The sequence below is a fragment of the Chelonia mydas genome, chromosome 11 (assembly GCF_015237465.2).
Source record: "Chelonia mydas isolate rCheMyd1 chromosome 11, rCheMyd1.pri.v2, whole genome shotgun sequence".
Lineage (NCBI taxonomy): Eukaryota > Metazoa > Chordata > Testudines > Cheloniidae > Chelonia > Chelonia mydas.
The window spans coordinates 35,493,018-35,507,027 of record NC_051251.2 but is presented as its reverse complement, the minus strand read 5'-3'; the positions used below and the strand labels follow the sequence as shown (position 1 = coordinate 35,507,027).

At 39.4% G+C, this 14,010-nt stretch overlaps 1 protein-coding gene across 4 annotated transcripts in view; it reads left to right on the top strand.

Moving 5' to 3' along the window:
- Nucleotides 1-12,444, top strand: part of SLC38A11 (solute carrier family 38 member 11) — a 42,496-nt gene extending 30,052 nt beyond the window's left edge. The window contains exons 8-13 of one of the 4 annotated variants that reach the window (XM_043525554.1): nt 1,258-1,328; nt 2,156-2,317; nt 4,627-4,739; nt 5,446-5,577; nt 9,457-9,736; nt 9,777-11,856. In XM_043525554.1, coding sequence (XP_043381489.1) covers nt 1,258-1,328; nt 2,156-2,317; nt 4,627-4,739; nt 5,446-5,577; nt 9,457-9,705 — 727 coding nt within the window. In that variant the 3' untranslated portion in view covers nt 9,706-9,736; nt 9,777-11,856. Of the gene's footprint in view, nt 1-1,257; nt 1,329-2,155; nt 2,318-4,626; nt 4,740-5,445; nt 5,578-9,456 lie in introns of all 4 variants that reach the window. The other 3 variants (XM_043525553.1, XM_043525556.1, XM_043525555.1) reach the window with 3 other exon arrangements.
- Nucleotides 12,445-14,010: the final 1,566 nt, after the last annotated feature.

Here is a 14,010-nt window from a genome sequence, read left to right as displayed (position 1 = left end):
TACATAAATCAAAATGGTAACTGCAGCCCAGAGACAACAGGTCAGACATGAATTCATGTAGTGGAAACTGTTTTGTTTGACTGTTGATTATTTCAGTACATACACTTAGGGTTTGCCTCCATGGGGACTTATTCGTAAGGTGAATTTAATTCCCTATGCAGACCCTTCTACCAGAATAAAAGAGTGCATTTTTGTTTGTTTTAGCTTATGTTGCTTTGGAAGCAGTTCAAGCTAAATTGAAAAAAGTACCCTTATTCCTGAATAAGAGTGTTCACATGGGGAGTTATACCAATTTAGCTATTGCAGTTTAACTGTGTAAGTATATCTGGAAAAATCTCATGTTTTGACAAGCCCCTAGAATGAAATGTATTTCCTCTGCATAAAATTTGAGTAAATTTAGGGGAGAAGGGGCAGTGTATAAGGGGAGGAGGGACCAAAATCTACCAACCAGGGCTACAGCAGTTCTCCTTTGTCCCAGCTGGCTGCTGCTTTGGCATACGGTCACTGCAGTTCTTCCACACCACTTGTGGGGGGTTGATTGGAGACACATAATACGGAATCCCTTGGCTCCTTCCTTATCCTACCCTAAACTCCTCCACATGCAGGACTGTTCTAGTTGTACTTCCCCAGAGCCCTGTGGTAAGAAACAAATTTAAGGATGTGCTAAACCTTCCATACCAGAGGGAATATCATTCCCTGAAGAACAGACCTATTTGGGACAGTGGGTTGCACAAATGTGAACGAGGGCAGAATTTGTCCCACTTGGACTAAAGCCCTAGGAACAAATGTGGAGATCCCATTGAAATCCTCAGGATCTACATGTGCAGATCCAGAGGAAAAATCTGCCCCTTAATATTCAGAGTAGAGATCTAAGGTGTTATTTGGTTAACCTGACCCCATATGGGGTCAGCACCATGGCCTTCACTGTCCTGATTGCCATTTCCAGGTGTGCTACTTCTTTGGATGTGGTAATTTATTTATTTTTTTAAGTTTCAATACCAGAACTGTTCATTAAAAGTTCTGGCACATCATTGCCATAAGCACTTCCAGAAATGATATTTTTATAAATACAAGGGGGAAAAGGGATATCTCTGAATGACAAGCATTTTATTACCAAAGCATCATGATCGAATGTGCAAAGGAGTTCTTTTCAGAAGGATCTGCCTAGCCTTACTGTGTTATATGTAGTATTTTAAAATAATTTTAATCATCGATCACCTCTAGGGGACTTTCAATTAAAACTAATTTCTGTTTTAGACCCAAAACAGAGACTGCCTGGATATTTGCAAAGTCTAATGCAATACAAGCCATTGGGGTGATGTCATTTGGTAAGTGTGTGTGTGTGTGTCTAAACATCTCTTCTCAATTTACAGTCAGCCCTAATGGTTGAAATAATTTTACTTTACGTTTGGACCTGCATGGCATATGCATTTTCCTTTTAAGTTTTTACCATAGTGTTAAGCTGGTTTAGGCAAAATTAGAGCTAGCCCTAATCTTTTTCCATTAGCCAGAATGAAACCTTTATTCAGGTTTGGATAAATATCCTCTGATATGCATAGTCCCCACTCTAACTTCTATTCCCACTGTTCTGATATCCCTCTGTAGGCTCTAGTGTGCTGATACTCTGAGGTCTTCCTATTGTTTGTTACTGCACAACATGCCTGTCGTCCCAGAGTGGGAAATGTCACATCCTCTGGATTTTTTCATCTGTACATTCTGGGGCACAGTTAACAGAGAAGCCCCAGACAGGATCAAGTGATAGTTTAGGCTCCAGAAATCTAAGTAGTTGTTGTGGGTCATGGTGTAAACCTGAGGGGAGCACCAGAAGGAGGCACTGGACATTGAAGTGGAATTGTGAGCGGCAAGCTGTGTCTGGGGTTGGCAGGGGAGAACCAGGTGGCATTGTAGGGGATGAGAAGTGAGAATCATATGGCTGAGTGGAAGGCGGAGACCCACGTAGAATGAGATAAATATCCAAAATGTGAAGCCGTTTGATGTTTGCCATGCACTGCACCATTCATTTGTATTTATAATAATGAATTGATTTAAACTGTGCTATATTTCCCTGCCCTGGAGTCCACAAGCTTAGCATGGTACAAAATTTTTATTTTTAATGAAACGTATGTTTGTTTTTTAATTGCCATGTGTGTTTCAGCATTCGTTTGCCATCATAACAGCTTTTTAATCTATGGCTCTTTGGAAGAACCCACTCTGAGTAACTGGTCTCGCATCACTCATGTGTCTGTCTCACTCGCTCTGTTTATCAGTGTGCTGTTTGCTGTATGTGGCTATGTGACATTTACCGGTTACACAGAAGGTAAGATACTCTGCACATCTATTTTTAAGGCTTGGCCTTCTGACACTTTCCACCCTTTTTGTTTGAGTTCAGTTAACTCCCTGCAGGACAGAGAGAAGAGGAAATGCCAAGCTGATCATTCTTTTTATTTATACTTGAAAAGGAATGTCTGGGATTTATCCTTCTTTCTTAATAGTCAAAAAATATGGGAGTGGGGTGAGAAGCCAGCCCAGGGTCTATGCGCTTGTGGAAGATGGTGTAGACCCAGGAGCAGAGCCCCGCTGGTGGAAAATCCACGCCAAGGAGAAACATTAGCACAAAACTGCTTCCTTCTGTTGGAAGAATTGCATGGGATTAGCAAAGCACAAAAATAAACAGCACTGCCCAGGAGTAGAGCATGGCCAGAGTGGATGGGGAAATATGATGAGTACATATAAAAGCTTAAATAGTTTCCACACATCCCCTCAACACGTTCTGCTGGCAGTGCTCTTATAGTGGCTAACTTAGAGCTGTTTCCCATGCGCCCAGCAGAATTTTGACGGAGTGGAGCAACGATACTTCCATCACCTGCACTCCTTAAGGATGAAATTGCCCTGGAGTGCAAGTGGTTAAGGTGCCACTAACTGGTATGACTGACACACACAAATCTCTGTGGAAGTTGCTGAGGGGGAAAAGAGACATTCTGAGAAAGTGAGGGGGGGAAAGTCAGCTTCCCTTCTAGCAGCGAGGAGAGAGGGAGGTTGGTGTGTGCAGGGAGCAACTTTCTGTCTAGTATTCCTAAAAACATACCGTCTTTTGCCTTGAGGATCCTCTATCTAAACAGGGTTTAAATTTTTCATATGCACAACTCAGGTATGTACTTTCTTTGAAACTGCAGCCTAGATTATTAATGTCAGAAAAGTACCATAGGGTTCTCGCTGTCTTTGAAACAGATTTCACTCTCTTTCTGTCTTTGGGAGTGAATGGGAAGAGGGAGGTAAGCATTAAGGGAGGAAGAAATTTGTTAAATACATCATTGTTTCTCAAGTCAGCCAAACAATTTTAGAGACATTTCTTCAGTGGTTTCACAATTCTTTTACAGTCCAGTTTAAAGCTGTAAGAGAAGGTTTATCACCTCATCTTTTTGTGGCAGACAGCAGCGTTTAGCTGTGCTTGGAGCAGGGGATTTTCACTCCCTTCCTCCCCCTCCTCCCCACATTTGTTTATCCAGGAAAGCAACGTACTCTAGTCATTGCTTATACCCATCTTTCTAGCTGGACTGGCTGAGTACAGAATGACTAAAAATATATATTTCAGGACTGGGAAAATCATACTTCTCATTTGGTCTGTCTGTGTGTGTGTGTGTATATATATATATATAAATACTATACACTATAGTATATTATACACTAATTCCATCTCATCATCCATCTTTTTCACCAGTTCCCTCAATCTCTTCTTTCTCCAGAACAAATCTGGTTGTTTCTTGAGCTCTACGGGACTCCTAAAAGTAGCAAGTCATATATAGTATAATGGAAAACAGAGGTGGAAATCACCTGGTAGGCCATGTAGGTATAGTCTTAAGATTTGTTCATGTTCCATGGTAAGTTAGTCATTCAGCCTGAACTCGATCCCATGGTCACCTTTCCCCAGGTCCTTTGCTATAATCACTAGGTAAGGTGTTTACTTGAATTGTATAGCAGTATAGTAGTAAACTGATGCAAAAGGAATTACCAGTTAATAATCCATATGTTTACATAGGGCTTTGAAGGTTTGAAATCCCCCAGTATAGTGTTGCAGCTGAGATTAGATCCTGTAATATGATACACAGGAACTTCAGCTCTCGAGCTGTACCCATCTAGTCTTCCTTATGTGATTGTTCTTGTCCTAAGAATAACAAAAAGGAAATCTGTTTGTTTTAACCAAATGTTTTTCTTTCTAAAACTGTGTCACATACCGATTAAAAAAACAAACAAACATCAGAAGCACCTTTACAAAGTCATCTAAAAAAGAAACCTGCAAAAAATAGGATGACAATAGGCTTAACCCTGTAATACGTGTATGATAGATAGATAAGTAAATACTCAAGTGGAAATGATCTTGAGAACACAAGAAATAATAGAAAATGCTGTTAATGTCGGGGTAGTGAAAGTTAATTTTGAATGTAATTTGTGATTATCTAATCATCATTTTCTGATTTATGTCTCCAAAAGTGGGTCAGAAAATCTCAAGTTTTTGTGTACAGTTATTCTGGTGATTTATCTCTCTATTTGCATAAGTGTAAATGTCAACTAATAATTAGCCACAGTTGTCATTAATTTGAAATAATTTCATTTTTCACTGTTCTCTAGGAGATATATTTGAAAACTATTGCAGAGATGATGATCTTGCTACATTTGGAAGGTTTTGCTATGGAGTCACTATAATCCTGACTTTCCCCATTGAATGTTTTGTGACTAGAGAAGTGAGACATTTATCTCTTTTTCCATGATGTTTTAATCATATGATTAATCTGTAAATTATATGGAGAGATCTGTCCTAATTGCAATTACTGACTAATCTTATGTAAATATCGATACCTAATGGTCTGGTGCATGCTAGCTATAGCATTTAGTGGGCTTTTTCTTGTGATTTCTTAAACTTAATATTGTTTTCTTGAATACTGCTGCTTAAATTCTCAGTATGGTGTAATGGAACTGGCATGTAGTGAACTCCAGTATGGTGACTCACACAGTATAGTATGCAGGAGGTGGTTGCAACTGATTGGAGCAGCGGATATAAAGTGAAGTAGAGGGAAAGTCCTGGAATGTTTCACTGTACTGTAATTGATTAATGGGAAAGCTGTAGGAAATCTTTTCTTTTAATAAATGACTTCATGGTAAGAAGGTTTCACTATATTTATCAGGTGAATGAGAAGAGCACCACTATGTCTTGAAAATATAGCAAAGTCAAATGTTGGGGTTTTTTGCATAATTTTAATATGAAACAATTTCTGGAAAAGGAGGGACACCTCTCACTGAAGTCAAGAATTTGAGATGGTTGAGAGCCATAACATTCTCACTGCTCCTTTCGGTTGCATTATAAATCATAGCATATAGAATTTAAAACATGCTGCTTGTTAAAATAAATAAAGGGCCAAAGTAAAGTTGCAAACTGTGTTTTCATTTCAGGTAATTGCCAATGTGTTTTTCAGTGGGACCCTTACTACCATTCTCCATGTTGCTGTGACAGTAATTGTTGTTGCTGTAGCCACAAGCATATCTTTAGTGTATGATTGCCTTGGAATAGTTTTAGAGCTGAACGTAAGTGCACCTAATGCTCCATTATTTACTAATCACTCTTTAATATAAATGAAATTCTGAAAAATGACAGTATTCTTTTAAATGTAACATAGTATAGTGTTAACAGTGTCACAGAAGGAAAGGAATTATTTACCTCCTCAGAAGTTAAGGAAGAAAAGTTCAGGCTGGATAGTCAGAGGACTTTCATAACCTTCAAGAGTAAATCTACAGTGAAATAGACTTATCAAAGGATGTGGCTGATGGCTATGGGCCATGACTACCAGTAGCTAAGTACAAATTAGATAAGACAGTGGAGTATAATGGGATCTGTTAAAATGTTGACACTTGTTAGGAAATTTTTAGAGTTACTGCAGTATTACAGGTATCTCACATTGAGTCACTACATCCTCTAGCCATGGCCCTGCCCCAGGTAGTGCTGCTGACTTTGAGCCTGGATTTCTGTCAAGCTCCTGGCAGAAGGGCAGTTGCAGCCAATTTCTTCCACTACTATTGGACTTTCCTTTGCACTTGAGCCACCACCACCGTCTTCACTATGGAAGGCCAAAAATGACCTCATAGGAGGGAAAATATATCTCTTGCAAAGTGCCATCCTTAAGACTCTGAAACTGCCTCAAATAGAAGGCAGAGGCTCCAAAACCGGGGATTCAGTTTAAAGACAGATACTAAGGTTTTTCTTGTCTTTAATACTTACACAACACAAAGTGTTAAAGACTGTGTAACAGAGTAGCTTGCCCAGTAAGTGAAACTGGCCTCAGCGCTCCTGTTCCAGGCCAAGTGTTCCCAGATGGGCCAATTAAGAGGGCAGGGCAGCATTTGGGGAGCAATAAGAGGCCTGGTGAGATCTAGTGAGAATCAGAGCAGACTGAGTGAATCAGGAACAAGGTAGGAGACGACAACTGCCAAAGAAAGAAGGTGCTTCCTGGGAGAAGGCTAAAGCTAGGAGAGCAGCAAGAGGGATTTGCTGGCTGGTGTCTCCAAGCCAAAGAGCTAGGAACAGATGGCTGAAAGGAGGAGGAGCAGCAGCAGCAGCAGCAGCAGAGGGAGTTGCCTGCTGACCCTAAGCCAGAGCCAAGGGCCAGAGAAGGCTGAAAGAAGGGAGATCAGTGGAGGGGCTTACCCACTGGCATCTCCTTGTTGGAGAGCTGGACCAGAGGAATGGTTAAAGAAGAATACTTCCAGCAGAGAGGCTGGGGGAGTCCCCGCTGGAAGGAGCAGGGTTTCACCCCAGAAGGAAGAGGAGTTTTATTTACACTGGGGTGATATGGACTATGTTTTGGGATATATTCTGGAGTACTTACACCATGTTTGTAAATAAATTGTTTGGGACTAGAAGATAAACTTGCATGGAGTTACTGGGGACTCAAAAGTGTGGGGTCTTTTTTGTTGTGTTTTTTTTTAAATAATCTTCCATATAACTAAGGATTCCATAAATATAATAATGTTGTCCCTTTTAGCCCATGCAGTTAGCCAATATCTGAGTCCTTGCCAGGTTGTTTCCATTGGGAGAAGAAGCTGAGAGATGAGTCTGGTATCTCTTTGATGTAATCTTGTTTATTTACAAAAATGTACACAAAGTCCTGTTTCCCCGAACATAAAAGAAACAAACAGGAAGCAGTTTCCTTGTTCAGAAAGCCTAGTCTGCCTTCTCATTGAGTATTACGCTTGTTCAGAAAGCCTAGTCTGCCTTCTCACTGAGTATTACACCTAAAAGAATTTCTGTCTCTTGGCTTCCTCCCAAGCACTATCATCACCACCACTTCTCTTGCTGTCAGCTCACTTTCTCCCTGCTTTCTGCTTCTTTTAATCCACACACAGATACAGCTGCCAATAAATCAATTCCCTGTGTTTGCAGTCAGACTCTAGGAAACCCCTTGGGCACAGGGTGTAGCTTCTAGGCCTTGCCATGGTTGTCCATGACTTGGGCAATTGCTTCTGTTGTTTCAGCTATCACTAAGCAAAAGGGCCATTTAATTGCTCCATCATGTAGCCTGAATGAAGGGTGCATAGTACACCCATCAACTTCTACTAGGTCTGTAACTGATGACTGATGCAACTGTACAGATGAATGAAACAAAGACACATTAACGTATGGATTTACTACACACCCTGCACTCTCTATAATCAACAAATTTATGGGTACTCTTAACTGAAATTAATGCAGACTACTCATAAAGTGTGTGTAAGAGGGTGACAAGTTCCAAAATCATGCACAGAAATGCAGAGCTCTCTGATGGCAAATGATGCGTGGCTGCAACAATATTTTAGCCTGCACTGGTGCTTTATTAAGAAAATACTTCAGCACACGCTTAACTCCATACCTATCCAGGACAGCACTTAAGCATGTGCTGGACGTTTAGTTAGTTTCCTTAAAAGTTCAGCACATGTGTCATAAATGTAAAGAGAAGGTAACCACCTTTCTGTATACAGTGCTATAAAATCCCTCCTGGCCAGAGGCAAAACCCTTTCACCTGTAAAGGGTTAAGAAGCTAAGGTAACCTCACTGGCACCTGACCCAAAATGACCAATGAGGAGACAAGATACTTTCAGATCTGGAAGGGGGGCGGGGAACAAAGGGTTTTTCTGTCTGTGTGATGCTTTTGCTGGGAACAGATCAGGAATGCAAGCCTTACAACTCCTGTAAAGTTAGTAAGTAATCTAGCTAGAAAATGGGTTAGATTTTCTTTGGTTTAATGGCTTGTAAAATAAGCTGTGCTGGAGGGAATGTATATTCCTGTTTTTGTGTCTTTTTGTAACTTAAGGCTTTGCCTAGAGGGATTCTCTATGTTTTGAATCTGATTACCCTGTAAGTATTTACCATCCTGATTTTACAGAGGTGATTGTTTTCCCTTTTCTTTAAATAAAATTCTTCTTTTAAGAACGTGATAGATTTTTCATTGTTGTTAAGATCCAAGGGTTTGGGTCTGTGTTCACCTGTACCAATTGGTGAGGATTATTATCAAGTCTTCCCCAGGAAAGGGGGTGTAGGGCTTGGGGGGATATTTTGTGGGAAGACGTCTCCAAGTGGTCTCTTTCCCTGTTCTTTGTTTAAAACGCTTGGTGGTGACAGCATACTGTTCAAGGACAAGGCAAAGCTTGTACTTTGGGGAAGTTTTTAACCTAAGCTGGTAAGAATAAACTTAGGGGGTCTTTCATGCAGGTCCCCACATCTGTACCCTAGAGTTCAGAATGGGGAAGGAACCTTGACAACATGCATAACTGTTGGCCTGAACAGGGACGCTTTCCTGACTCAGGATCTGTGTTTGGAGGCATTGCTCAACAATATTGTTCTGAGCAGCTGCTAGGAGCAAGTTAAATTGCTGCATTGATGTTTATCATGCACAGGGAGCTTTTCTTGTTTTACTGAAAGGTAAAAACTTCAAGGAAATCCAAGTAGGTGTTTTGTGATAGTGCATGAAAGAACCATAAGGATTAATGAATAATACTGCCCCTTTACATTTCTTCTAAAAGCCTGTCAGGAAATGTTCCTAAATATTTCATATGATAAAATATTTCAAAGCTATTCAAAATGTGGGATTTACTGTACTTCTGGAGCTGACATTTTTCATGTAATTTTGGCTTAATAGAAAGCAAGTTCATGTAGGGTAAAATTTCACCCTGTTACAGTAAAATGAATAAGTTGTAACTGTTTCCTTCATCCTGAGACACTTCAAATTATAGTGCAGATTCCTTTGCAATCTGTTTGGGTTTTGATGATTGAAACCACCCTGAAGAAAAGCCACTATTCTAGTTTCATTTCATAGAAAACTTTTTGCACAGATCTAATTACAACCATTTAACTATAAACTAATTATAAATGTTTGCTTTGTGCTGGAGATGTGAATATATGTGCTTATGGGTTTTTTTGTTTCCTCCTCCCAGGGGATTCTCAGTGCTACGCCACTTGTTTTTATCATCCCAACAGCATGTTATCTGAAGCTGTCTGAAGAGAGATGGAACCATTCAGATAACCTAATATCCGGCCTGATTCTTACTGTTGGTGTGTTAGTGATGACAGTTGGATTTGTTATGACTATCTTGCATCCCCAAGAATGTAGCCATGGAAAAGAAATGTTCTACTGCTTCCCTCATAATGCCTCTCTTTACAACAGTACACTTCCGCCTTTTTAGCTAACTTGCCAGTTCTGAGTCTAAAGGGCCTGTCAGTCAGTCCATACTAATTTAAGTATGACTGGGACAGAGTCCTCTTATGTTTTCATACTGACTAAGAATCTTAAACTGTACAACTATATTTGTGTATCGTGTTTTATGCTGTTGTCTTTTTCTAGATGAGAATTAAGCTTTGACTTTTAAGATTGTGAAATGCTTTAAAGTGCATTACATCAAACCTGACTATTCAGTAGAGCCTCACTAAATTGGATGAATAACTCAAAAACCAATGCTAAGGATGTAATTTTGCAAATTAGCAAATTAGTAATCAAATACAATTAAAAACATAGATTAGGCATCTCAAAGTGTACTTTCTCTAGTCCTTTAACAAATGGAGTTTTAGTTTTAATTACTTTTGGTAACTCTTCACAGAATACTAGTAAACGTACTCTAGTGTATTTTCTAAAAGCCCTGAAACTATATTATTAAGAGACCTAACCATACCGCTCTGCTATTAAATTTTTGCTGAGAAGTGGGGATAGCCCTGTGAATGTTGTCTGTGATTTGTAGTGTATCTAGCTTAGAGTGAAAATCACCTTGGGGCAGAGGACCAATACAAATGCAAGACTTTTGTGCATTTAAATACTCAAAATAGGGTTTAAATGGGATTTTTGTTGTGCCCAGACTGTGTTGGTTCTCTGCACGAGTGCAGTTTTACACTCATTGAATAGTGAATTACAAGGTTGTTTGCTGTGTTTTTATTAAAAGGATTTTATATGAATAAAATAGCATTGGTATTTTTTAAAATGACTGAAGAGATTGACAGAATAGAAATTGTAATTTATAGGAATCATAACCTACCTTAAATTAATAAGTGAACTTATTGCTTATGAAACCTGATGGTGATAATGCTGTAGTTTCAGCAGGTGCTGTCTGATTTTCCCCATGGAGTTCTGCTAGTGAACTGAAATCTCAAATTCCATGTCTCTCTTCAGTACATTCCATTTGTTCAGCAGAACTCTACCCTGTCTGAAACAAATGGCAGAATCATATAAATGCCCAAGCTCACTTTCACTTAGAGGATTTATATCAAGGTCGATAGGAGACTAGTCAACTAAGAATTCACTTGTAAATAATGTGAAGGATGAGCCTGGCTCCCCATTTTATTGCTGAGCACTTGTGTTTTCCATCCAGATCAAATGGTTTGATCACCTTCTTGGCTCAGTCTGTGTTTTCAGTATCTTAAGGTCTTTATGCTACCTCAGCCAGAGATGCTTTGATACTGCTCAACACTTTCAAACCTCAATGCATAAGACAGGTTTCGAAATCCATATCTAGACAGCTAAACAGGAGTGGTCTGATTTTCAGAATTGCTGAGCCCACCTGCAAGTCCCATTGACTTCAAAAGAAAACCAGGCGACTTCTGATCAGGATGTCAGGACCTAATTTAGGCATCCAGGTTTGAAAATTTTGCCCACTGTCCTTATTGCTTGAAAAACAATTTCAATCAAAACTTTTAACCCACAAGTTTGCTATTATGGTAGAAGGCACTAGATGTTGTTACACATAGTTTTACAAGTTGTTTTTCTTACTGTGTGAGCACTGTTCAGTCTCTGAAGAAATCTTTGTATTGTATTTAGTTTTGTAATGTAGCTTCTTTGTGGGGAAGGTGGGAAGCTGTTGAAAGAATCAGGGGAGTTTACACACTGCCTTAAGCTCCTTACCCAGAGTTGATTTTTAGGACAGAATTACTCCATGAGAGCCAGGCATTGGTGTTTTGGCTGAAATTACTGAAGAGAGGAATTGCCTGAATGCTTTTGTGACCTACCTCTATTCCTGGACTGCTGTATAGAGTGGAAATAAATAAGTTGCACTAAGAAAATACCCAGCCCCAGTGTTGCTCAACTTGAAAGGCCCTGACTTCTGCTATCTCTTGGCAAAGAATGGCCTTATGTATCTTAGCAGTTTAGATTCTGCCCTATTGCTAAATTTGTATCTGATTTTGTTTAGACTTTTCAATAAAAGGAACGTTCTCTGTTTTGTCATCTTGATTCCCTCAGCACCCACTTCATTATACTCAGGTAGTTATTGCCTGCTTTGTATTCCCTCAGCCTACTGCTGATGAAAAGCTTTTAAGTCAGCAGTTACTGGTATTTATTAATCTTCCTATCATTTTTGTGTGTCTGCTCAGTTATTCTTTGCTTGCTTGAAGAATTTAATAGCTTCAGTTTAAAAAGAACTGATGGGGAGAATACATACCCATATTCCATTTCTGATTTGCTTGTTCATGTGTCCAGTCAACAGATTGCTGGATATGATGCTGCCATGGTATCCTGTTTAATTTAATGGTGTCCTGATGACACTGTGCTAATATGATATGAGACTTAATGTATTTAAAATTTACAAAAAGTAGAAAATAAATAGCTTTGTGATGCTTAGCAAGTTGACCAATAAAAACTGAAGTCTCACTGTTCAGTTAAATGTCCATGTTGGTAACAAAACTACAAAAAGTCTTCCCCTCTTACCGCCCCCCACCCCCACCAAAAAAGGGGCATATTACTGTGTACAGCACAGTTTTTACTTTAGAAAAAGAATATATCTGAAGTTGAGGTTCTCCCAGGCATAAAAATACTAAACAAGGAAAGTCAGATGATATGGCTGCCATAATTTAAAATTAAGTACTGTTCTGCTAATAGCTTTACACAAACTACAATTCCTTCTTTTCCTACACTATACACTTATCTGTATCGAAGCTGTGCAAGTAATGAAATACTGTGACCCATGAATTCAGATTAATAAAAGGGGCATTATTACCACCTTTGACCCAAAATGTCACACTGCATAATGTTATCAACTGCCAATACAGAATATTGATAGGATGTGATTTAATACAAGGGAGAATTGTGAAATAGATTCCTGCAGTAATCCTGCAACATGCTGAACACCTTTGGTAAGGCACTAAGTGCTCTCCACTTCACTTGACATCTGCTCATTGTAGGATTGGGGCCATTAGTCATTTCCCTGAAGTCATTGCAGAAATTCTGTAGTATAGTCTATCTGCAGTTAATATGGATACCAGTTACAGGGTGGGGGACCCTGTTCTGGGAAGCAGTGAGTCTGAAAAAGTTTTGGGGTCATGGTGGATAATCAGCTGAACATGAGCTCCCAGTCTGATGCTGCCCTCAAAAGGCTAATGCAATCCTTGAATGCATGAACAGGGAAATTTCTGTATGAGTAGAGAGGGTTTTTTCTTCTGTGTTTGGTACTGGTGTGACCATTGCTGGAATACTGTGTCCACTTCTGGTGTCAACAGTTCAAGAAGGATGTTGATACGTAGAGGATTCAGAGAATAATCACAGGAATGATTTGAAGGATTAGAAAATATGCCTTTTAGTAATAGAGCCAAGAACCTCTATTTATTTAGCTTAACAGAGAAGGTTAAAGGATGACTTGATTACAGTCTATAAGTATCTACATGGGAACAAATATTTATGGTGCTCTTCAGTCTAGCAGAAAAAGGTATAACATGATCCAAGGGCTGGAAGCTGAAGCTAGATAAACTCGGACTGGAAATAAGGTGTACATTTTTAACAGTGAAGGTAATTAACTACTGGAACAGCTTTGGTAAATTATCCATCACTAGCAATTTTTAAATCAAGATTGGATTTTTAAAAATATATGCTCTAGGAATTATTTTGGAGAAACTCTACAGCCTACATTCTACAGGAGGTCAGATTAGATTACCACAGTAGTCCTTTCTGGTCTTGGTATCTATTTATATGGTCCTCTCCAAGCCATGTCCAAATCATGCTAAATTTCTTGCATGTTTCCAAGATTTGACGTCTCCTCTCTGATTAAGCTGCAGAAACTTTCATCCAAGCCTTGCTCATTTTGTGGTTTAAGTACTACAACCTGTTCCTTTCCAACCTCAACTATTGTCACTTTGCCCCACTCAAGTCAATTGAAAATGTTGCTGTCACTCTGATCATCTCACTAGCCACTTCCTGTCCCACCAGCGACACTCGCTGTCTTCTACCACATCACACACAAACATTTTGTGCTTGACTTCAAAGTTTTTCCCGATCAAGCCTTCCTCGACCTATCTGTTTTAGCTGACTGTGAGGTAATCTTTGGTCTGCCAAAAATACCAGCTTTGGTTACCGACTTCTCCCTCTCTGCTGCTTCACAGGTGTAAGGAAATCTCCCTGCCAAAACATGCAAAGCTACCACAGTATCAATTCCCAGTGCTTAGTAGTAACATTGCACAAGGAGACTAATTTAATCCATACTCAAATGCTAAAGCAATTAGCTTACAATTAAATTTAT